The sequence below is a fragment of the Synchiropus splendidus genome, chromosome 18 (genome assembly GCF_027744825.2).
Source record: "Synchiropus splendidus isolate RoL2022-P1 chromosome 18, RoL_Sspl_1.0, whole genome shotgun sequence".
Lineage (NCBI taxonomy): Eukaryota > Metazoa > Chordata > Actinopteri > Syngnathiformes > Callionymidae > Synchiropus > Synchiropus splendidus.
In genome coordinates, this window is record NC_071351.1 from 11,516,336 (window position 1) to 11,539,393 (window position 23,058).

Genomic DNA, 23,058 nt, shown 5'->3' on the forward strand with positions numbered 1-23,058 from the left:
ACACATTCAATAAAGATGCTTCCCTGGTCCACAATATAGTGTCATGACGAATGTGCTTTTTTGCAAATGCTGGAGCTGCAACTCTAATTTTAAAGATTCTGAAGATTTTTTTTTTTAGCGCCAAATGTTAGTAAGGTTTTATATTGATTGTGTGAAATGTGAACTTCAGAGATGCGAATCGACATACCACTTATATCAAAGGTTCAGTTGCAGATCTCCATTGTTGGAAGAATAAAGGCCAATCTTATCTCATATTGTGCCGATCTGCAAAGTCATGACTGCCACTCTTTGACCTCTTAGATCATAATGGAGCAAAACATTTGAGTTTTCAATGGCAGGTTTTGCCTTTGGTGCCTTTTTGAAGTCAAAGCTTTGAGATAACATGCCACCTATAAAGTCTCCTTGTTGAATCGGAGCGTAATCCTCCTATTCTTGCAACCATGGGGAAATCAGTTGCCAGGTGAGGTAAAGATTCGTTGTCACAAATAAATAATAGAGAAAAAATATTTTTTGATATCATTTTTTGTATGATATCCGTATTCGTTGTTTATTCTCTTTTTATTACGTTTACAGTTTTAGCACCTGCACAACACACATCAACCCTGAGTTAATCCGAGCGTTGACAAATTGGATCACTGTTCAATGTGCGTCTGGATTACCGCCATGTTTTCATGCATATATAATTGCAAATATCCAAAAACACTTTTGGTTAAACTTGCTAATCTTTTCGCACAATAGTGTGAAGTTTGAAATGAATCTGATCGACGTAATCCGGGAAACGCTTCCTCCTCCCTCGAGTCGTCCTCAGCTGCCATTGAAAGGTCTAGAAACTGCTACGCTCAAACTGCGTCATTCCTCCTATTCTGGGGGCCACTATACGCAAGAATAACCGGCGTAAAGTCCACAGGCTAGATGAGTTTGCATTGACTGAGTGTTGGAACCTTACCTTACTCTGGGCTCCACTCGATTCTCTCAAGAGCATATTATCTGGGACAAATACGTTCATTTGACGCCGAGACATGTAAGTGACTGCATTAGATTTAGAAATCGGCGACGTAGCACTGTAGTTTGTGTTGGCTTGTTAGGATTAGCAATGCTACAACATGCTTTGGGGAAAGGCGGGAGGTTGGCCCTGCTTCTGAACGCATGACGGTTAACTGTAGACCCATAGATGGTTCTCATTCGCGACCGTAATGTAAAAAAATATCCCATATTCTATGTCTGTTTGGCCCGTTTGACCAGACTTTCACAACTCCGTGCCGCATGGCTCCGCTTACGCACCGTTATTTACGTTAGCTTAGGTTAGCTGCCACTCATTGAAACGTTAGCACGCAGGCTAACGCCAGATTAGTCTTCTCTTAAGTAAATGGCGACTTTGGCATGATACTGCGAATATGATCTGTTTTCACGAGTGCAAAGACGCTTAAATAGTCGTCTGCTGATTCATGTTGCCAACCAAGTCGATATTTCGAGTGCCTCAGTAATGTCGTCACCACCTTGTTAGCATTTTGTGACTTATAAAGTGGTGGTTCAACCGTTGACAGGAGTGGAGCAAATGCTCGTGTTCATTTGACACAATTTCACCTAACTCCACTTTCCTGTGTGCATCTTTGAAAGAGTTTTTGTGAACCCCGCGCTTTATTTTGTCCAATTTAATTCTTCTCAAACGCCTGAGCCTCAAATCAAAATGGTGAAAGTTGTAAAACGTGAGCTTTTGTTTTGGTAGTCAAGGTGGTAGCGTCGTGGAACTCGAGCCTTTTGAAACTGGAGGCCATGTGGCAACCTTATATCCGGTCCCTTTCACAGCCAGCTTTTGTTTCATTGAAGCCCACGAACGTATTGCCTACCCTGAATATGACTAATTCATAGGACACTTTTTAAAATTATGACAGCGATGCTAGGAAACTGTGACTTGTAAGAATGTTTTTTTAAACTGGGGCTGCAGCGATTTGTCAGGATACTTCAGGCCCCGCAACCATCCAAACTGCCTGACAACACTTAACACAATACAAGTGTTTCCTATTCACAACACTATGTTGGCCGTTACTAGTCATCTGTTATACTGGTGTTTGTCAGTTTTCTAATAATTATTTGCAACACTATAATCATGTTAAACGTCACCTATCACATGCTGACATGAAGACAGTTTTCATAGTTGTCAGTTGCAGCCCTATTTTGAATATATATATATATATATATATATATATATATATATATATATATATATATATATATATGTTTATTCATTTTAATCTTTTCTTTCCAACAGGCATCCAGCTACTGCAAAGTGGTATGACCGCAGAGACTCTGTTTTTATAGAGTTTTATGTTGCTGACAGCAAAGATGTTAAGGTCAATTTTGCCAAAACAAAATGTGCATTCAGGTACGTGTTGTTTAAATTACTCTTAAACTCTTTGTTTAAAAAAAATAAATCTTCAAATAAATCTTGTTGTTACAGCTGCCTTGCTGCAACTGACCATGTCAAACATGAGAACGAAATAGAACTTTTTGAAGCCATTGATGAAAATGTAAGTTTGCAAAACAGTTTTCATAGTGAATGTCTTGTTCATGCTTGCTTTTATTATTTTTTTTAAATGTTCTCTGTCTGCAGGAATGCAAACACAAACGCACAGACCGATCAGTGTTGTGCTGTCTCCGAAAAGCAGAACCAGGGAAGGCATGGCCAAGGCTAACAAAAGACAAGCCAAAGGTAAGATGCGACGTGATATGTAAATATCGTGTGACTAAAATCTGTTAACCTTTCTGCGTGTCTCAACAGCCAAGTTGGCTCAGTGTTGACTTCAACAATTGGAAGGACTGGGAGGAAGAATCTGATGAGGATATTGGCCAAATGGATCAATTCTCCGACGTGAGTCAGATTTTTTTTCGAGTGCTGTCATGTCAACCTTATGCCTTTTAATGAATACAATTTGCATATATAACAGTCTTTAATTGAGCAACAGATGAGCACATTCAAATCGGCGATAGCGTCTCCCAGATTGCTCACATGAGTTTTTGATTCCAGATGATGAACAGCATGGGAGGTGTCGACGACCCCGCTGATCTAGATGATGAAGTAAGAACCCTTTTTTCCCAAATGTTGCTTTGTTAAATTACTCATGCATTTAAATGTTTTTTTTGTTTGTTTTTTTAAGGACGATTCCGCAGATAGCGATGATGAAAGTAAGTTTGCTTATTGTTTTGAAAATATAAATATTATGCCCAACTGACGTATTTTTTTCTCTCACCTTTCAGAAATGCCGGACTTGGAATAAAGAGACACTTGTTTGAAACTGAAGACCAGAGTCCAAGTGAAATCAAAATAAATGTTTTATCTTGAAATCAAAGTCGGTGACAAACAACTGTACATATGAGTCGGTAGCCATATTTAAATCCATAACCTGAGCTCCAAACTGATCAGTCCACTGAAGGGTGATGTGCATGGCATTGTACTGTACAGCGCTATCTCTACTTCCTTTTGCTGTACTGCACCTTCTGGATATATTGTTTTACTGTTAATACCAAGCACACATTATTTTACCAAAAGCTGTAATTGTGCCCAATATATGGAGCGATTTGTGTTCAAAAGCACCATCTTTCATATAAATTGTGCATTGAGGTGATATGGCACTCTTTTTTTCCAGATATTGTGTTAGTGAAATTGTAGTTTATCCTGATGGAATACATTTCTAGCTATGTGTACAAGGGAATTGGTTGCATTTGCTGATTGGGTTCCGACTAAAACACTTCCACGTGCTTTTGAATTTTGATATCCAGCGAGTCAGTTTCAAGTGTTTTCCTTTTCACTTTTTGCTTTTTGTCTTTAAATTGGGAAATTCTGAGAATCATCCGACGGAAACTGTTTCTTCCCCTCCGGTTGCCACCTCTTGCAGTTGTCCCCATACATGAAGAATCTTGACTGTTGTTGCTTTGTACCCGTGTGATGTGCACGCTCGGATCGCATAATTGGTGGGTTTGCAGTGAGGTTTGAAGTTCAAATCCTCTTTGAATGTCCCACTCTTCTCCTCTTGAGATCTTTCCGTTCTTTCATCAGTAATGGGACTTGGATCGATGTGGCAGTGTTTGGTGACCAAATTGTAATTGCACTGTCAAAAAAAAACACATGGGGAAAAATTCTTTTTTTTATTGTCTCCATCTTTCTAATAAACTGTTTAAGACTTATTTCTCGTTTTATTCATTGTGGATGAGTTTACATATTGTATCTTCCACGACGACTCCTGAATCCTGCAACAGAATCTAGTAACTTGTCTTTTAACTTTCACCATTAAAAATAAATAAATAAAGCCATATAAATATACATATGATAATGCATGTGCTAGATGTATAGAAAAGCTTTTAATTTTGTCACTTAATAATTTAAAATGTGGATATTTTATGAATAAACCAGGAACTAGGCTGAACCTGCACTGCAGACTCATACGTAGTCGGCGCTAGGGCCCTGGAACGTTCATGTGCCCGGTCACGTCTATTAGCATACTTCCTCTTTAGGCCTCATTTCCTCTCTTCAGTCTTTAAAAAGTTAGCTGTCACATCAGAGTGTTTGTTTCCTGCCCACGTAAACACACTTTTTACAATAAGAGCATCGCCTTAATGGATCGCTGAAGCTTTTAATTGTTTCAATAAAAATGCCATGGCAAACAGTGAAATAATAAAAGAATCCACAATCCGTGTTTGAGGCAACATTGTAAAATCAAAATGACATCACGGCATGTCATGCAAAGTGAGATTCAGGATTAAAGGGTTCACAGAGAAATCGGATCTAATACATGCTAAATACAAAAAACGAGGACAAATAAAGTCTCATGAATGTGTTGTATTGTTGGGATTGAAAATATAGTATGAGGTAAATAGATCATATAGATTCAATAGCGTGAATTAAAAGAGGAAACAAAATGTGGTCCTCGAAGGCAGAAAAATATTCTCGACTTTGGAAATACACCAATGTGTGCGTCTATATGACGTAATATGGGGCAGTGGCGTCAGAAAGAAATATCAAAGACTGCTAAAAGTCTTTGTTTTGTTTTTTGTGGCCGCGGTCATACCCTCGCAGATCTTCGAAGAGGATGCAACTTAAAATGCAATATGATCGACACTTTCTTTTGAAGAGTGTTCAGCAACTGTGACCGGATGTGTGTGTGGTAATTGCCGGGCCATTGACGTAGTTCACTTTGTTCTGTGATCATGGCTGCGCTGGATCACCAGCCATGTTTGCTCATTTAAAACCCAAAGGTTAGTGAATAGTTCTTGTTAAGAGTCTCCACCGCATCAATACTGTCCTTAATGCCGAACCAAGGTTCCAAAAGGTATTTGTGACTTAGTGGGAGCTGCCACTGTGCCGTTTGGGCCGCTCGGGTGCGATATTAGTCAAACTTTTTGACGGCGTCTGTGTGGGAGGATGAGGATGATGATGCTCTGTGCGGCGTAAACAATGTCACTTCATTTCTGGCTGCTAACGAACGTTAGCCCGTGAACAAAAGGGAGCACGCCTCCGGCAGTCTGAGTGAGTTTACGATGTTGAGTAGTACCTAATAAATAGATGGGTTTTTGCAAGGCTTCCCCATTCAGAGTGGACACCATGGATACAAGCAGCGTGGCTGCGGTACCTGCTTAACTTCAACTATTGATGATAGTAGCCATTATGCTAAAAGCGTGCACGCGACGCTCTATCATGATGATGTAGCGAATTTATCTGGGAACATAAAAGTAACATCTATGGTGTAGATTTAACCCCCCCAACTCGCTTTTTGAACGCTTTGACTCCTCCGTGGAGCTATGAAGGTGGTAAGTTGGGAAGGTTTGTTTGAGAATGCGGCTAGCGCGACTTAGCTTCCGCGGCTACGGCATCGGCCTTGTTGAATTAGGGAATCAAGTATTCATTGACTTGAGACAGTTGGTCGCCGAACAAACGTGAACACTGTTTGAAGTGGTCCAGTTCGGAATGGGGAGGCCATGGAGGGCCATCTATAACAGGCTGTGCACATTAGCAGCGCCTCATCAGCAGTAATGAAGTGCGTCTATCGGAATATTCCATTTGTCCATTACGCCTCGCCGGGGCCTGGTATCTGCTTTTGCTCACATTGACTGCGACGTTTTGACGGGTTGTTCCTCAAGGGACGACCGGCGGATGTCAAAAGTGTAACGGCCAGTTTATCCCATGGTTATAATGACTCTGCCTTGTGCGATACTCTTCTGTCGTACGGGTTGTGTCCAACAAAGTGCTTAAAAGGAACATTTAACGCCGAACGCGATGACGCATGTCGAGCATCAGCAATCATGTGGCCAGGAAGAGTGACTGTTAACCACCCTTTTCTATCCTGTTCCTTTATTTACGTTTCATAGATGGAAGCAAATGATCATTTCAACTATGGCAGCCCCCCTTCTACAAACTCAGGACTGAAACTCTCCTCAGGGGATTCTCATTATTCTAACGGTTCCTCCATGAGTTTTTCTCAACAAGGAAAGAGTGAGTTCCCAACATTTGTCTTGGTCTTTGTGATGTCATCTAACTGTTCTTTCTGACCAAACTGACTTGTGCTGGACAGATATGAACGGCGAAATGAATGTGAATGGCACCTCTACTGTAGCCGGGTCTGGTGTGGCTGGTTCCCATCCACCAACCGCTCCTTTTCCTAATGTGAGCAACCACCACCCAAGCAACATGGGGTATGACTACAGATGGGGAGGTCACCCACAGTATGGTCCAGCTATGTCTCCCGGGCTTGGTGCTCACCAGAAGCAGCTTCCTCCTGGGACTGTGCAATCTCAGCCACAGCACCAATTTCAGGATCGTGGACAGTACCAACTTAATGGGGAAGGGTCCCTTCCGCCTCCTGTGACAGGTTCAGCGAACATGTCTCTTGCCGGGAGCCAGTACTGGAACAGAAACAGTCCTGGACCACAGTCTCTCCCCTATAATTCCCACAGTATGTATGGAACCTACCAGGGTCAAACACATCCTGTTATTTCGTCATCACAGCATCACCAGCAGCAACCTCCGCATTCGGCAGCGAACCAACTGTTGCAGCAGCACCTCCAGTCCCACCGTCAGCCACATCATCTACACCAGCAACAATATGGCATGATGCCGAATGGAATGCCGTACTACCAGCATCAGCCGCAGCAGCCATCTTTGCAACCATCCACCCAGCAGCAGATGTCAAAGCAACCCTTGCCCCTTGGACAGTCTCAGCTGATGCACCCAGGTCCCCGAAATTTTAGCCCTTTGTGTGACAGTCCTCTGAACCCCAGAGCAAGAGGCCCTGGCAGTCCTCTACCTGCAGTGGTGTCCTCAACATCATTGCTGTCATCACCAAATCTGCAGGATAAGGAGTCAGCCAAAACTGAGGATAATAAGAGGAGTCCAAGTGCTGGAAGCTTGTCTTCTTCCTTCCCAGGTAAATGAGTTCCAGATTTCATATTTCTTGGTATACAGCTGCTTTATTTATTTTTGTTGTCATGGGCAACATAGTTCCACATCAAGTAAGAATTTGATGTAGTTATTTAGAAACATGTTAGTCCATACTTTACACAACAACCTGAGGGATTTATAATTCTATTCCTCCTCCGCAAAGTACCAGTTTATTTCAGTGAATTTGTTGTGGCTCGTGCCTGATCCTACCAGTGGGAGTCACTGTTTACTTGCGTTTTTAGTCTCTTGACATTAGTTTTGTCAGGCTTGAAGTTTGAACAAACTACCTCAGGATTTTGTTGCTTATGGCTGGAAAACATTTGTTATCCTGACACGCAGACATACACACTGAAAATGCCACTAGTTAGAAGAAAACTTTGTTATCTGCTGTTGCATTACTGTTTTTCTTTATTCATAAATCTCAGCGCCTATCATTACATTGGAGTGATCTTATGCCAAATGGGGCAGTTGTGATGCTTCATGTCTCACCATAATTTTGTCCATCCATGAATTTCTAATAAATGTAGTCCTGCTTCAAGTTATGGATTATTTATGTTTATTCCAACAGACTAATTAAAATCCATGTTATGCCTTGTGTTTTGGAGAACAAGACGGTCATTTGAAGTATTTACATCATGCTGTTTTACTAGATATATAGCAAATTATTGAATGTTTTCCCTCATCTGTGTTTTTCAGGCCACAACATCATAGACAATAGCTACAATGGCACGAAAAAGGCACTCGTTCCAGAGACCCTCCCAAGAAAATCCCCCCATTCTGATGCCGACGTGGGACACAAGGGTGATTTTCATCAGTCTTTAGCTCCATCCTTCCAAAAAGAATTGGTCTCTCCTTTACGGGATTCTGCAGAAACCATTCCTCCCCTCACCATGTTGTCCAAACCCCCTGAAGCTTCTTCTTCTTCTGTGGGTCTACCGCCCTCTTTGACTCCCAAAACAACTGCGACCATATCTTCCAGTGAAATGGAACCTCAGACACATTTACCACCACCATCTAATGTTTCTTCTGCAACATCTCTACCTGCTCCTCCAAAGCTGTTCCCAACTGCCAGGGTAGAACAAGAAATCCGACCTCTTCCTGCTTCCACCGAGATATCTCCTGAGGGATCTAAGCATCACTCCCCTCCCCTCTCAGCAATTCCAAAGTTGCATGCTGACGATGTGACTCGGCCTTCAGCAGGGGTTTCAATTCCTTCGCGGTCATTGGAATCAGTAGTTCACCAGATAAAGTCAACTTTGACTCCGTCAGCATCTGAACCCCCTTCATTTTCTTCCCAAAGCTTCACTCCCTCTCACTCTGCCCCAATCTCTTCTCTTCAACAAATGGTTCAAGGGTCAATGCCTCCTCTCATTTCTTCCTACCGTCCAGATGCAAAGCCGCCACAACACGGAGCCTCAAAATTACAGCCTGGGGTGTCCCCTGGGTCCAGTATGCTAGCAAATGTACATTCCTCTAATAGCGGGCCGCCCATGCTGATGCCCACTTTAGGGACAACAACAAATCTCAACTCCTATAAATCAACCACCGAATTGCCGTCGGTCAAAACTCCTGTGTTTCAATCTTCTGGCTCGGCACTCAACCCTCAGCAGCAAACTCCTCCGGCTCTTGATTCTGGTCCTTCCTTGTCTTCTGTAGATCCATTGACAACCCAGACCCACTCATCTGGAACACCCCATGAAAGTAGTGCAATGCAACCTCTGTCTACCCTACCTCTTAGAACCACTCAAGCCTCCAGGACTGCACCTTTGTCTGCCCCTCCTGCCTTGGTGTCAGTGACCTCTGCACTGAAGCTGCATCCTCCTAATGCCACTAGCTTGTCTCAACAGCCGGAGCACCAGAACAATGGCGAGGGTTGGAAATCTATGACAGTTGCAACAACACACGGATGCCTCTCTGACATTAATGCTGGCGCTGCATCAACATTGCCAGACATTAAATCAGCTGCGACTCAGAATTCTGAAGTTTACAAACACAAATCAGTTGACCTTCCCAGATTACCCTTTTCAACCTCAACTCCTGAGCGAAGGCACCCCAACAAGGGCCAGTTTGAAAATATGGATAGCGATAAAGACAAGGACGAGACAAGTTCTTCAGAGGTCACAGCATCGGTGGAATCAGCGTGCTTTACGGGCATAGAGGCAGAGCGTACCACAGCAAGTAAACAGATGGACCACTCATCACATTCTGCCTCTCAGCTGGAGTACAGCTCAGCGTGTGCCGTTCCTTCGGATCTTGACAGCAGCACCGCTCTGGATAAAACGATGGAGAGTGAAACCTCATTCAATGATGACAGCAGCTACTTAGACAATTCTCAATCAAGGGACAGAACGTCTCAGTTTAACTGCACGTCAAATGCCGAAGACGACCTCTCCACTCCTTTTGACACCACTCAAGGAAGCAATTCCTCTGTGGAATCCTCAGAAGATCACATGCTAGGAAATGAAGCTGAAACCTCTCAGACAGGTGACATTATGGACACCTCTAGCATGACTGAAGAATCCATGGTTGGGTCCTCTCAAACGGAAAAACATCAAGCTGATTCAAGCATGCCATTGTACCACCAAAATCAAGGTATGAATGTGAAACGTGTACATCGTGTAATGTAGCAATGAACGTCCTTTGTTTTAACACCGTGCAAATATATATATATTTTTTTTTCAGAGCTTGAAGCAGATTCAGAATCCAAAGGGCTTGACACAACAGACTCGGCGGGGTGTAAAAAAGCACCTCTTATTTTCAAGATGTCCTCCTTCAAGGCCTCAGCAGACAACTCTGCTGCAGAGCCACTTCAACCTGCCGCTCAACAGATGTTGTCGACCACTGCCGGACGTCTGAAATCTCCAGGGAGACCGAGGAAAGTTCAAACTCCAAATGCTGCTCCGGGTACTCCGGGGGGGCCTCAGAGATCACCTCGCGTTCGAACCCCCAAGGTCCAGCCTGATGAAGATGTGAAAGAGAAAGGAGTTCGGGGGAGGAAGCGGAAGCAGTCTGCAGGTGTGAGTTCAGATGTGATGGATTCCATTTCTGCTACGATAGAGGCAGTTCTTGCCAGCACATCCACACTCAGCACAACACTGGAGATTCCTCAGCATCTGAGAAAAATTCAAATACACGAGAAAGGCGAAACGGTCATCAAGTTCCCCAGACAAGATGCCGACAGCACTGCAGATGATGTTGATGACAACGAGGACAGTTATACAACTGGTAAAAATGAAAGATTCTCGTGCTGTGTTTTGTGACACATTCAGATGCTCACACCGCTTTTTGTCCTTATAGGTGAGCCTCACAAACGACGAGTGGCAACAGAGGAGCAGGTCAAGTTTCCGTTGATGCATGGGTCAGTGTCTCATATTCTCTTGACTTCACGTCTCCTCCCTTGTCAACATGACTCAACACTAATGGTTGCCCTATTTCTGACAGCTGGCGGCGAGAGATTCGTGTGAGGAAAACAGAGAATCGCTTGAAAGGTGAAACATGGTACTATACACCATGTGGACGAAGGATGAAGCAGTTCCCTGAAATAATCAAGGTGGAACACCTTAGATGCACATTGAAAGCATTTTTCCTTCAAATGTATATTTGGTTTAAACTTGACTTTGTTTTTTCCCTCTTGGTCGTAGTACTTGAAGAAGCACCCGGATGGTATTGTGACCAGGGAACACTTCAGTTTCAGCCCCCGTATGCCTGTTGGCGACTACTACATTGAGAAAGAAACCCCAGAGGTATTTGCTTTGCAAGTTCTTTTATCAGCTGGTGACCTTACTGTCATGAATAGACCTTGAAATTGTATCATTTTTGGCCCCTCATAATGATATATTACTCCTCAACAATAACTGATGAACAAAGTGACCTTTGAGCAGAATATGTTTTTCAATGTCTCATTGTGTTTTATTGCAGGGCATGAAGTGGTTCCTCTTGGCTAATGAGGAGATCCCTTCCATGATCATGGCCATCACTGGACGGCGAGGTCGACCTCCGAATCCCGACAAGCCCCTTGCAGTTCGTCCCTTCAGAGTAGGGCCTCCGCGTCGCCCGGGCAGGCCCCCGAAACTCAAGATGATCGACCTGCTCAGTAAAGTTGATGCAAAGCTGTTGAACCGACTCGAGGCCAAGGGTGAGCAGCTGCTGCTTTTTAATTGTACCATCATGTGTGGATGCATGCATTCAGACATTTGTTGCTTTGTTGCAGAGACGCTCACCGAAGAAGAGAAGGTGAAAATGGCAAAAATCAAGAAGAAAATGAAGAAAAAGGTTTGTTCTTTATAGTCGTCTAATTTCCTTAAGTAATGCTGTACAACATGTCTTATTTTTTCCTTTTCATTGATTTTTAGGCCAGAATGAAGAGAAGAGAGGATGCAAAGATCAAGAAGATGAAAGAGGAAAAGAAAAGAGCCAAGGTACAGATGCATCTTTGGAAAAATTACTTGTCTCAGTTATTCACTTACATTCTTCCCCTGCAGCTTGAGCAAGAGATCAGACATCTTGAACAGAATGATGGCTCAGTGGGTCCCAACGCCCCTGACGCTGCCTCTTTAGTTGAGCCCAAGAGGCCTGGTCGAAAGAGATCAACTCCAGTCGAGGCCCCACCTGTCCAGCAGACAGATGAGGAGAGGATTGCCCAAGGGAAGAGGGTGCTGGGGGCTCGGAGTAAAGCCAAGGCCATCGCTAAAGCCCAGGCTGACGCAGAAGCTGCTGCTCAGGCTGCACGGGCAGCCAAGAGGTCCGCGGAGAGGAGGATGCAAGCGCAGAGACGCTTGGAGGAACGGAAGAGGCAGCAATTGATCACAGAAGAGCTAAGGAAGCCTGCAGAGGACATGTGTCTCACTGACCACAAAGTAGGTCTTCGTCATCTGTAACTCAGAACTGTCTCATAAGTTTAATTTTTACATTGTCAATGTGCTTTTTGCAGCCCTTGCCAGAGCTCTCCCGCATCCGGGGGCTGGTCCTCTCTGGATCTGCTTTTGCACACCTCCTGACTGTGGTCGAATTTCTCCATGGTTATGGAAAATTGATAGGTCTTAATGTGCCAAAGGACATCCCAGGTCTAGCTACTCTACAGGAGGGCCTTCTTGGCTTGGGGGACAGCCAGGGTGAGGTCCTCGACCTCCTGATCAAGCTAATGGATGCTGCACTGCATGACCCTGGTCTACCATCCTTTTATCAAGTGAGGTTATATTTTGAAACATTTTTCTCTGCATTGTTAGGTTCTCCAAATTAACCTTCAGCCATTGACCTTCTCATCCAAACAGTCGGTGAAGATCCTGGGCGACAAGCTGGCTGACCTGCAGCTGACCCGCAGCACTGTTTCAGAAGTTCTTCGGATCTTTCTGGAGTCTTACGGTTTTGAAAGCGAGGTGTGCAACACACTGAGAACCAAACCCTTCCACGCTCTGAATCCTGACACCAAGGCAGCCATCTTGGCATTCGTGGTGGATGAACTGAACAGTTGCAACATTGTGACAAAGTAGGAGGAGCATGATGTTTTGGGTTTTTTTTCTTCTCCACATGGATATTTCTTGCTGACACTGCCTTATATCCTTCCAGTGACATTGACAACACAATGGAAAACATGTCAACCTACAGGAAAAACAAGTGGGTCATTGAGGGGAAACTTCGCAAGTAAGATCTTTTTTATTCCTGGAAAGGTAGGCATATTTCTATTCGCAGTGAGATCATCTTTTGTTTTCCCTAGACTGAAGGCAGCTCTTGCAAGACGCACTGGACGATCAGAGGAAGAGCTGTGCTTTGAGGAGAGGCGGCGCAGTGCACGAGTGGCTGAAGAGGAGAACCTCAACCTGGAGGAGAGTGGAGTCTTGCTGGAGAGGAGCAGCCGGCGTTCACGTAAAGAAGAGCCCAAAATTAGTGACGTACGTGGAGAAACTTGCTGCTTTTGACTCTTCAATATTCTACATCTAACTTCCTTATTTCCTTTACAGAATGAGAGCCCCACTACTGCGAGCATTCCAGAGCTAGAGAGACAGATCGATAAATTAACAAAGGTACCATTGCAGCCTCACCATTTTATTGTATAATTTTCACCAATTTATGTTTTTATGTCTGTAGCGCCAAGCTTTTTTCCGCAAAAAGCTGCAGCAGTCTTCTCACTCCATGCGAGCGATTATGTTGGGTCAGGACCGTTACCGCCGCAGATACCTGGCTCTACCTCATCTCGGAGGGGTTCTGGTCGAGGGACCGGAGGAGCTCCTGAGTGAGTGTGGAAGACAGTTGATGGAATAGTTTGTTTTTAAATGCCAAACAAAACGTTTTATTTTTTTTATTCTTGCAGCGTCAGAAGACGTGCTGGTGGCTGATGTCCCTGTCACCTTCTTTAAAAAGGAGGTCAAAACAGAGGAATCTCCAATAACTACCTCCCCACCTTTGACGCAACCTTCCTCACCGTCTTCTGCTGCCCATGTAAAAGCCCAGTTCTCTGAAGACGACGATCCGCTCCCTGGCACTGCCTCCCTCATGAGCAGGCCGAGAGGACGAGGACGACCCCGAAAAATTAAACCAGAAGTGGAGCTGCACCTCCGTACCGCAAAGATCCGCCGTCGCCGCAGAAGCAGCATCAGATCGGGGGCTGCAGATGCGCCACAGTCTCCGGACAATTGTTCGCTCGACCTCATGCAGACCTCCATTCAGGATTGGAATGCCCAGTCAGAGGATGCCATGACCATTGGCGCCGCGACCGATCCGTCTGATCCTGCTGCTCAACCAGACGAGAGTGTGAAGGAGATGGCTGAGAAACGAGGCCAGTGGTTCAACCTGCTGCCAAAAGAACCATGTGATGACAGTTCGCTTTCAGAATCGCAGGCACCTTCATCGCCACCTAAACTCCTCCCTCAGGTCTCAAGTCCTCCATCTGTGGTCGATGATCCACAAGTGCAGGTTTGCAATCCTCAAAATCGATTCATGAAGACTTACTGTTGACTGCTTTTTTTTTTGCTTTTGATCCGTCAGACGGATCTTCTCTTACCTCCTACCGGTCTGGAATCCACTGACCCGGCCATTCAAGCGGTGCCAGGAAACGATAGCACAGCATCGCAGGATGTGGTGACCGACCAGCAGGACGTTCCAATGGCAGAACCGGCGCTTCCTTCTATGCAGCATAATGTTTCCACACCACCTGCGACCCCCGCCTGTCCTCAGTCCGCACCCCCTGTTCTTCTCCCGGCCACCAATCCAGTCCGCACACCAGTCACTCCGAACCGACCGGGTCGCAGACGCCGCCGCGGGAGTAGAGGCAGCAGTCCGGCACGTAGAGGTCCGCGAGGACCCGCTGCCAAACGCAGGGGGCGTCCTCCCAACTCCATGTTCCAGGAGCTTGAGCAGCAGTACTTCACTCAGATGGTGGTCAAGCCCATTCCAACATGTGAGTCTGGCAAAGACATGTGACCAAACGTGTTCTCAATTTACTCATTTAAATGTTTATGTGGCAGCGATGGTGCGTGGCTGGTGGTGGATCAGTGATCCAGAGGAACTTTACAGCACCTTGCAAGCGTTACATCCGCGAGGCATCAGAGAGAAAGTTCTTCACAAGCATTTGGCAAAACACATGGAGAGTCTGGCTGAAATGTGCAAAAAATCCATTAATGGTCAGTTCCTGTTTAATGTGTGTGCGTGTTGCAGCCTGGTGTGTTCATAATACCTGTTCCATTATGTTCCAGACTCCATATTTGATCTGAAGGAGGAAGCAAAGGATGGTCTCCTGGAAGTTCTGCAGCAACCCTGGCAAGTGCAAGACAAAGCAATGGAGACGGACATCGACGCCCTCAAGTGGGTGGAGGACTTAGAACAGCGTGTGCTTGCTGCCGACCTCCAGCTCAAGGTAAACAAAGATGTTTTTTTTCCCTTGTGAAGCAGCGCTTGAAAATCCATTCATTGAGGCGAGTTGATTTCCAGTCATGGGTGATTTGTGCTGTTGTGATGTCAAGCAAATGAAATGGATGCAAACTTCAGCTATTGTGTCTCAATCAGGCCCCTCCTCAGAGTGCAGGAAATGATGCAGAGTCAAACACTGAGACGCCAATAGCAGAATTTCTGGTACACATCCCCCAAAACCAAAAGCATTTCTCAGTAGTTTTAGGTTCACCAGAGTGTGGTTGTTGAGACTGACTGTGAGTTTTGCTGTCTTCTAGGCCTACACTGTCCCGGATCCGGACTCGTCCCGTGACGACCTACAGTACTACGAGCACGACGCCGACCCTAGGGACGATTGGATCGTCCGGACGAAGAAGGAGTGGTCCGGCCTTCCTCGGATAGCCACGCACCCGTTAGACTTGGCGGTGTTGCGGCTGGCCAACTTGGAGCGCAACATCGAGAGGCGCTACCTGAAGGAGCCGCTGTGGAACCCTGCTGAGGTGATGAAGCTCGCACCCCTCACCCCGACCCCGGGAGAGGAAGAGATGCCCATGGATGCCAGCTGGTGAGATTACAATTCCAGAGTGCTGATCATGGAGTATGAACAAATGGGGTTGTTTTGTGCACCAGCCTGGAAAGTGAGATCACTTCCAGACTGCGGACGTGGCGGCAGGCTCTGGATCGGGTTCGAAGTGCTCCGCAGGTGTGTTTGTGTTTAGCCCAGCTGGAGAGGGCCATCGCCTGGGAGAGATCTGTGACCAAAGTGGTAAGAGAGTCTGCTTATTCTGTCTGTGACGCCTCTCGGAAAACACCTCGACAAATATTTGATTTCCGACAGACGTGCCAGGTGTGTCGGAAGGGAGACAACGACGACTGTCTGCTGCTGTGCGACGGATGCGATCGAGGATGTCACATGTACTGTTTGAAGCCCAAGATCACCCGGGTGCCTGAGGGAGACTGGTTCTGTCCACACTGTGTTGCTAAGGTGCGAACACTGGTTGTTTTAAATGAAGGCGAGCACGTGCTCATGGTTGTGTTCCGCCCTCAGGAGGAAAGTGACTCGCCCCGCTCGTCCAAAAAGCGCACCAGGGTAAAAAGGAAGCGGTATGAAGAGGGGAGCTCGGACGAAGACATGCCGCCCCGCCGCACTGCTGCCATGGCGACGCGACACAAGGAGCCTGCAAGCTCCTCCTCGTCCCCGCGCTCCTCTGGGGATGCAGGTGCTGCTAAAAGACGACGCATGACCACCCGCAACCAGCCTGACCTCACCTTCTGCGAGTGAGTGCTGACTGTCTTTGTCTGGGCCCGGCTCAGCTGGAACCGTGCAGTGACGCAGGTGTGTTGTGTCACGCAGGATCATTCTCATGGAGATGGAGGCGCATGCAGACGCATGGCCCTTCCTTGAACCTGTAAACCCCAGACTGGTGCCTGGCTACCGTCGCATTATCAAGAACCCCATGGACTTCCTCACCATGAGGGAACGGCTACTGCAGGGAGGGTGAGTGACTGCTTGGAAACTGTCTTCACTGGAGTCCGCGCCATCTAGTGGTGAAACATTGGAGCAGCGCCGTTTCTATTTACACTTTACTTCTGTCATCCCGATCTAAGATTTGAGATGGAAAAACTGTCCACTGGGCATTGAAGTTTTAGTCAGACTTGACTCGTAATTGTTTTTTAACTCTCTCCTTCTCCTCCTGAAGATATTGCAGCCACGAAGAGTTCGCCGCCGATGCTCAGTTGGTCTTCAACAATTGCGAGCTTTTCAACGAGGACACTTCTGAGGTGGGTGTGGCAGGACACTCCATGAGGCGCTTTTTCGAGAGCCGCTGGGCCGAGTTCTACTCCAACAAGGACAAATAGAAGCCTTCAACATTCCGCCTGATGGTGGGACTACAGACTGTCGGTGCTCTCCCTCACCCTGTCTCACCCTCCACTTTAAGACTGACTGGAGTCGTTCCAGGGTATTCGCTAATGTACATATATATAAATATATATATGTGTATAGATTTGGCTATTTGTCTGTTAATGTTTAGTCCACCGGCCTGAACTTTAAAAGGCCGACAGCTGAAGTGACTTGAACCATTCCGGGAACACGTCTCCGTTCACCTCCCAAAGCTCATGTTGTGCATCAAATCTTCCCTTCCCTTGTACGTTCCCCCGTCACCAGCTCTCCATCGTAGCATCGCCTTCGCTTAAGGCCTTGAATATTTCGGCTTTTGGATCGAATTGTACTGGACCTGCTTAGCAACACCCATAGACTAAAATGGATCCAAACTGTTCTCGGACCATTTTCGACCCGGTTTTATGAAAATGTAATGTAATGTGGTCTTACGCCTAGAACTTTTTTTTTTCTTCCGCTCAATATATTTTTATTATATATTCTATATAAAACTATATATACAGACTTCAATAGCTGGGATTATTTAATAGCAATAGCTCGTAGTGACTGTGTACAGACGACCTTATAGCAATGTCTTGATCACATATGAGGCCAGTTCAGTTTAAAGGAATCTGTTTTTTGGATTGATGTTGTATGATAACCTCCAGTCTTGCACGCACACACGCACTGTTTCTCACTCACACATACACACACAGGTATACACTGCTGCTGTGTGAAGTACACTGAAACTGGAAGACTTGTTCTTAGACGTGAGTAATCAGCTGTAAATGTGTCAGCACAAATTCTATAAAATCAGTAAACTAGTTTTGCATAGTTCACCGGTTTGCTTTTCAATTGTCGCGGATCACCAACTCTGGACTGGCGTCATGGCGACGTCAAGTCCTCGGAGCCGCTTATACATTCAGAAAGCTGGCACTTCTGTCTGTACCACATTCCTTTGGTTTTTACCCTTCTTTCATGTCGCCGGGGAGCGATCACACAGCGGTGTGCGCGTGGCTTGATGCTCTCTGAAGGCAGCGGGGCGACCCCCCTCATTCTTGGTTTTTATTTAAACTTGTTTCTTACACTGAAAACTAATTGGTGGATCGCACCGAAAACCGAACCCCAACCAACGACGTTCCTTCAGACACCTAAAGGGACGAGACCAGACAAAAGAAGAAAAAAAGAAAAAAACAACCAAATGTGGTGTTCAGTGGTGAGTTTTTACAATGTACAGTTTGGTGATTTAAAATTTTGTTCATTTATATTTTTAGGACCAATTCATTATTTTCCAGCAGAGTCGTTCCGGGACTCTGTTGTGTTAAGGTGATGTAACACGTGTGCATCTGTAGAATGTACTGTGAGTTGAATTAAAAACACATCTAGGAGCGGTCTTGTCTGTTGTCTTTGTTTTTATTCTGCAATCTCTCCATTGTTAAATGGATCACTTGTGGTTCATGGCAGTGGGTCAGATTTTCTCAAACTAAACATACTTGGTCAACAATATTAGAGCATCAACTCTCTTAAAGCAGTGCATTTTGCCGCAAACTGTGTTTTTAGAAAACTCTGTGGTGAAGATTAGTTGGCATGTGGAGTGGTCTGCGACCCCATCATCTCAGGGAGTTGTTTACTCCCAATAAGAAATAAGACAGTTGAATATTATAGACAACTTCACATCCTCAGTATATATTTATTTTCTGAAGAAAAATGACTGGCTTCAGAGGCTGTAATGCTTTAATGTCGGCCACATAACCGCTTTGAACACAGCCATAAAGGTGTAATGACAATGACTGTGCTGTCGCAGACACATGCTGCTGGAAACCTTTCAATCTCAGCTGTTGCGCACTTGTGCCCACCTTCGAAGTCTCCCAGCAGGTGCCAGCAGACATAAAATAAATTTTTTAAAATGTAAAAAAAACAAAAAGAGGGAGGTGCATAGTCCCTCTCTCAGTTCTTCAAACCTCTGAGTCAGCGTTTTTGTGTGTATTTATGTGAAATTGTGTCGGTGTCAGCACTGCAGGGTGAGGGGGGGGCAAAAACTCCCCACGCCAGCGGGTTCTAGCGTGCCCCCCCCTCCCCATGCCCGTCCAGCTCTGCACATTCGGGCTTAGCCCCACAAAAGAGGGGATGACAGTTAAACTGTTGCTCTGGGCTGAAAGGGGTAATCCATGCAACACCCCCCATCCCTGCCCCTCACTGCGCCCCGGCCTCCACACCTATATGGCATTATCAACTGGTCTATTGAGGTCAGATCATTTTAAGATACTATGCTCCATCACTGAAGTTACCGTAGCAACAGCACGATTAGAGTCACAACTCAATATTGTCACCATCAAACTACTGTGACTCGCTCATTGTGACACACCTGGGGTTGTTGCTCAGTGACTACAGCTTTCTTATTCCCAGTATGTCTCTAACTCGGAGTGAAAACGTGTTTCCGTGCCTCATCCCAAGCTTGACGCCATTTGCCCTCCTTAAACAACAACGCTGTCCCAAAAATGTTGGGCCTCCAGCCTCATAACACACGCCTTTCAGTGCAAATGAAAAATGCAGCTCTGACTGAGAAGAAATATTTTCTTCTTGAGTCTGAGTCATCGTGTGAAGACGTGACATGATAACTCTGAGGTGCGTTCGGCACAACCCTTGCTGGCTGGGACTGTCAAGGGTCACTGAGTGGGCTAATCACTCGAGCTTCCCGTGAAGATTGCTCAAGGTTAGTCCTGTTCCCACAACCTCAAGAGATGCGTTTGACTGAGGCTGCAGACTGTGTTGTGATCAAGGGTGGAGGAGGGGCGGGGGGAGAGGCTGCTCTTATCAAAGCCCCTTGTTAATGAAGGATTCAGAGAAGACGGACAGGCGGCCTGACTGGAGCAGCACCGACACAGCCAGGTTCCGACATGACGTGGCGGGAGGTAAGATCCTTCTTCTTTCTTTTTCTTTTTTTTTTTGGTTTTCCCATCGAGCCAGGTGGAGTCTAAATTCATCTTCCAGAAAGAAGTTGCCAGGCACTATTTTTTGTGAACTCTGGGCTCAGACTCTTGATAGCCCATGTGTTTGTCTTGTCTATATATGAGCCCTGTGGCTGTCCAGGGTGTCCGCCGACCTCCTGACTGGCTTGTCTCAGCACTTCTTTCCTCCACCAGCTCCGCACCCGGCAGTTCTGGCGTGCCACGCTGGCTGAGATGATCGGGACCCTGGTGCTAGTGAGTGCAGTCCTAGGGGCTTCTGTTCCAGCTCCTGGAGGAGCCCCTGTTGGACCCATGTATCCCGCAGTGGCTGTCGGGGCGGCCATTGTTGCTCTGGGGCAGTGTTTTGGAGAAATAAGCGGCGCGCAGGTACCGACTGTTTTTATGACCCCTCATGTTTCTGATGGTTGAATAACATCCCTCTGTCGTCAGGTGAATCCCGCTGTGACGCTGGCTCTGTTGGCCACTCGCAGGCTAGAGGTTCTCCAGGCCCTGGTTTACATCTCAGCCCAGTGTCTTGGGGCGTCCCTCGGAGCCGGGGCGCTCTACTTGGCTCTGCCTGTTAAAACTAATGCAGAGCACTTTGTAAACAAGGTGCGTGTCGCCTCTTCCCCGGCCGATCTTGTTTCCTTCAGCGCCACTTCACTCCACTGTTTTTCCTGTCAGGTTCCTCTGGAGTTGAACGCAGCTCAAGCGCTAGCCGCGGAGATCCTCTGCACGTTCCAGATGGTCTTCACAGTCTTCTCCGTTGAGGAACAGAACCGCAGGGAGAACCCAGTGCCGGGGAACCTTGCCATCGGATTCGCTCACACTGCTGGAGTTCTTATCGGAGTAAGAGAAGAACCTAAAACGTCTTGTAAAGGTTTCTTGTGAGAGGGAAGTCTAGGCCTCTTTACTCAGACTGCTGCCCCCACAACTTGAAGAAAGTTAAAGTTAACTTTTCTGTGGGCTGTAGAAACTGCATGAAACAACATAATTCATGTTTTTATTTAGCTTCAGTGCCTTTTTCAGGGCATCAGGCTTGTTGTCAGATGTTTTCTGTTGTTGACCCGGCAGGGAAGGTTCTCCGGGGGCAGCATGAATCCAGCACGTTCTCTGGGTCCTGCCATTATCGCTGGCTTCTGGGAAAACCATTGGGTGAGGGCATTGTTTGTATGTTTATGGCCACCTTCTTTCTCACTTTATTGATTCTACAATAGCATATTTTAGAGGTGGAACTTGGAAGACCTTTACCTGGAAACCTTTCCCTAAGCATTCTCCCCCCCCCACGACAGGTGTACTGGATCGGACCGGTCGCGGGTGGGATGCTAGCCGGAGTCTCCCACGAGTTCTTCTTCGCTCGAAGCGCCTCCCGTCAGAAGCTGGTGGCGTGCCTGACCTGTCGGGATATTGAGATCGTGGACACCACCAGCATGACTGGGTCCTCACTGTCCACGGTCACGCAGAACCCCACGAGAGCCAAGCAGATCCACAAACAAGACAACTGAGTACTGAAGAATGTGACTTGGACAAAGCCTTCAGAGAAAAAGAAATGGGAGTCTATGTGATGAACCAAATGTAGAACTATATTTTCCAAATCTTCTAATGCTCCAGCTGAAAGTGTTTTTGCCGCAAGTGAAGTGTCTTGTGCCAGAGATGATAAAAGAGCTGTGATGTATCAGATGCTGATGAAGAACGTCTGCATGTTCCACGTGTGACAAAATGGGTTCATTAAAAGCCTGTTGCCAACAGACTCCACTGGACTAAAGTGTCTTCGCTGCTTTGAAATGCTAAAAAGGCCCTCGCTCCGCTCGATCATCTCTCATCTGCTGCCTCGTGCTTTTCAGGTTCCTATTCAGAAGCAAATGAACCTCAGTGAAAGAGCGACAAAACACCTTCTTTGGAGATGAGTGCTGCAATTCAGATTAATTAGTGTTTCATAAACAGAAGATGAAGGTGCGGAAGGCGTGAGGCGCTTTGAAGGAAGCACATTTGCGTCACATTTTGGGGGTTGAAAGGTGAGGGACACCCTGGAAAGCTCACTACAGCAAGCCACTGTTTTCAGCCTTTGGACTGGGGGACGAAGCTATTCATGTCATTTTTGCAATAAAGATCTGCACATTCAAGTCTGTCATCTTGAGACGTGATCAAAAATACATCAGCCATGTATCATATCCTTGCACACCCAGCATCACACAAACAGCCATCCACACACTTCGACCCTCACAAATCCGCACAAAGGCCATAACTGCCAATGTGCAGCCAGCATTTTGCATTGTGTGTGTTAATTTAAATGGCGAGCTCAGCGTTCTGCATTCATCTCCACCCCCCCCCCTTGACCACAGCTCCGACCAAACTGACGGCTCTGGACTGGTCAGTGGCCACTCAGTAACCCCGTCGTCCTCCCAACAAACACTGGTTGTTCAAGCCAGAGGCAGAATGGACACCAGAGTAGAAGGCTCCAGTCACGGCCGACTGCTTGTTGTTTCTACCCCACCGTTTCTAGTTCACACTTATAAACCTCAGTGATGAAAACCGTGGTGAAATGATGCAGGTGGGACTTCTGTCACGTCCCCTCTGCTGACAATGGTTTCACGGGGTCAGGCTTTTTCGTGTCTGGGTCAGGTCAGCTTGTTAGTTTTGGGCACTTCCACCCGGGCCCCCTACTGTATTATCCGTTTTCTTGGTTGGTGCGGGACTCGGCTCCACGTCAGCAACCGCAGATGAATATGAGAACCCTGAAAATAAGTTGGGAATTTACATGATATTTGTTTTTATGATAGTGACACCAATTCTTTTTGATTGTCAGAAATAGTTTGATAGTCACAGACAGAAGGGGCATCTGAGGGGTTAAGTTTGTTTGATTTAGGATGTCCTGCTCTGCTGTCCCCGCCCTTGGCCTTACAGCGGGATTATGGCGTCAC

At 46.2% G+C, this 23,058-nt stretch overlaps 3 protein-coding genes across 7 annotated transcripts; all 3 read left to right on the forward strand.

The window, feature by feature from the left end:
• Positions 1-406: 406 nt before the first annotated feature.
• On the forward strand, positions 407-4,182 carry LOC128749287 (prostaglandin E synthase 3-like). 2 transcript variants are annotated; one of them, XM_053848712.1, is made up of 8 exons: positions 407-460; positions 2,270-2,383; positions 2,459-2,528; positions 2,612-2,710; positions 2,780-2,869; positions 3,026-3,076; positions 3,156-3,183; positions 3,256-4,182. In XM_053848712.1, the coding sequence occupies exons 1-8, from the start codon at positions 441-443 to the stop codon at positions 3,273-3,275; spliced, it is 492 nt and encodes a 163-aa protein (XP_053704687.1). In that variant the 5' UTR covers positions 407-440; the 3' UTR covers positions 3,276-4,182. The 2 variants fall into 2 exon arrangements, with proteins under 2 accessions (XP_053704687.1, XP_053704688.1); XM_053848713.1 differs by lacking the exon at positions 407-460 and adding an exon at positions 854-1,021.
• An 886-nt stretch (positions 4,183-5,068) lies between these two features.
• Positions 5,069-18,577, forward strand: baz2a (bromodomain adjacent to zinc finger domain, 2A). Of its 4 annotated transcripts, none has more exons than XM_053849629.1 (29): positions 5,069-5,324; positions 6,361-6,484; positions 6,564-7,415; positions 8,126-10,021; positions 10,112-10,654; positions 10,727-10,787; positions 10,871-10,979; positions 11,071-11,172; positions 11,348-11,564; positions 11,640-11,701; positions 11,782-11,847; positions 11,911-12,285; positions 12,360-12,614; positions 12,700-12,914; positions 12,995-13,069; positions 13,143-13,317; positions 13,387-13,449; positions 13,514-13,658; positions 13,737-14,338; positions 14,411-14,822; positions 14,890-15,045; positions 15,118-15,278; positions 15,428-15,493; positions 15,589-15,875; positions 15,941-16,076; positions 16,149-16,295; positions 16,359-16,588; positions 16,665-16,808; positions 17,011-18,577. In XM_053849629.1, exons 2-29 carry the CDS (start codon positions 6,361-6,363, stop codon positions 17,168-17,170), a joined length of 7,836 nt encoding a protein of 2,611 aa, XP_053705604.1. In that variant the 5' UTR covers positions 5,069-5,324; the 3' UTR covers positions 17,171-18,577. The 4 variants fall into 4 exon arrangements, with proteins under 4 accessions (XP_053705604.1, XP_053705603.1, XP_053705606.1 ...); XM_053849628.1 differs by having other exon boundaries at positions 5,069-5,250; XM_053849630.1 differs by lacking the exon at positions 5,069-5,324 and adding an exon at positions 5,356-5,521.
• Positions 18,578-20,045: 1,468 nt separating this feature from the next.
• On the forward strand, positions 20,046-21,847 carry LOC128750016 (aquaporin-4). Its single transcript, XM_053850117.1, has 6 exons — positions 20,046-20,101; positions 20,333-20,524; positions 20,588-20,749; positions 20,822-20,986; positions 21,212-21,292; positions 21,430-21,847. The coding sequence occupies exons 1-6, from the start codon at positions 20,087-20,089 to the stop codon at positions 21,640-21,642; spliced, it is 828 nt and encodes a 275-aa protein (XP_053706092.1). The 5' UTR covers positions 20,046-20,086; the 3' UTR covers positions 21,643-21,847.
• The last annotated feature ends 1,211 nt before the right edge of the window (positions 21,848-23,058 follow it).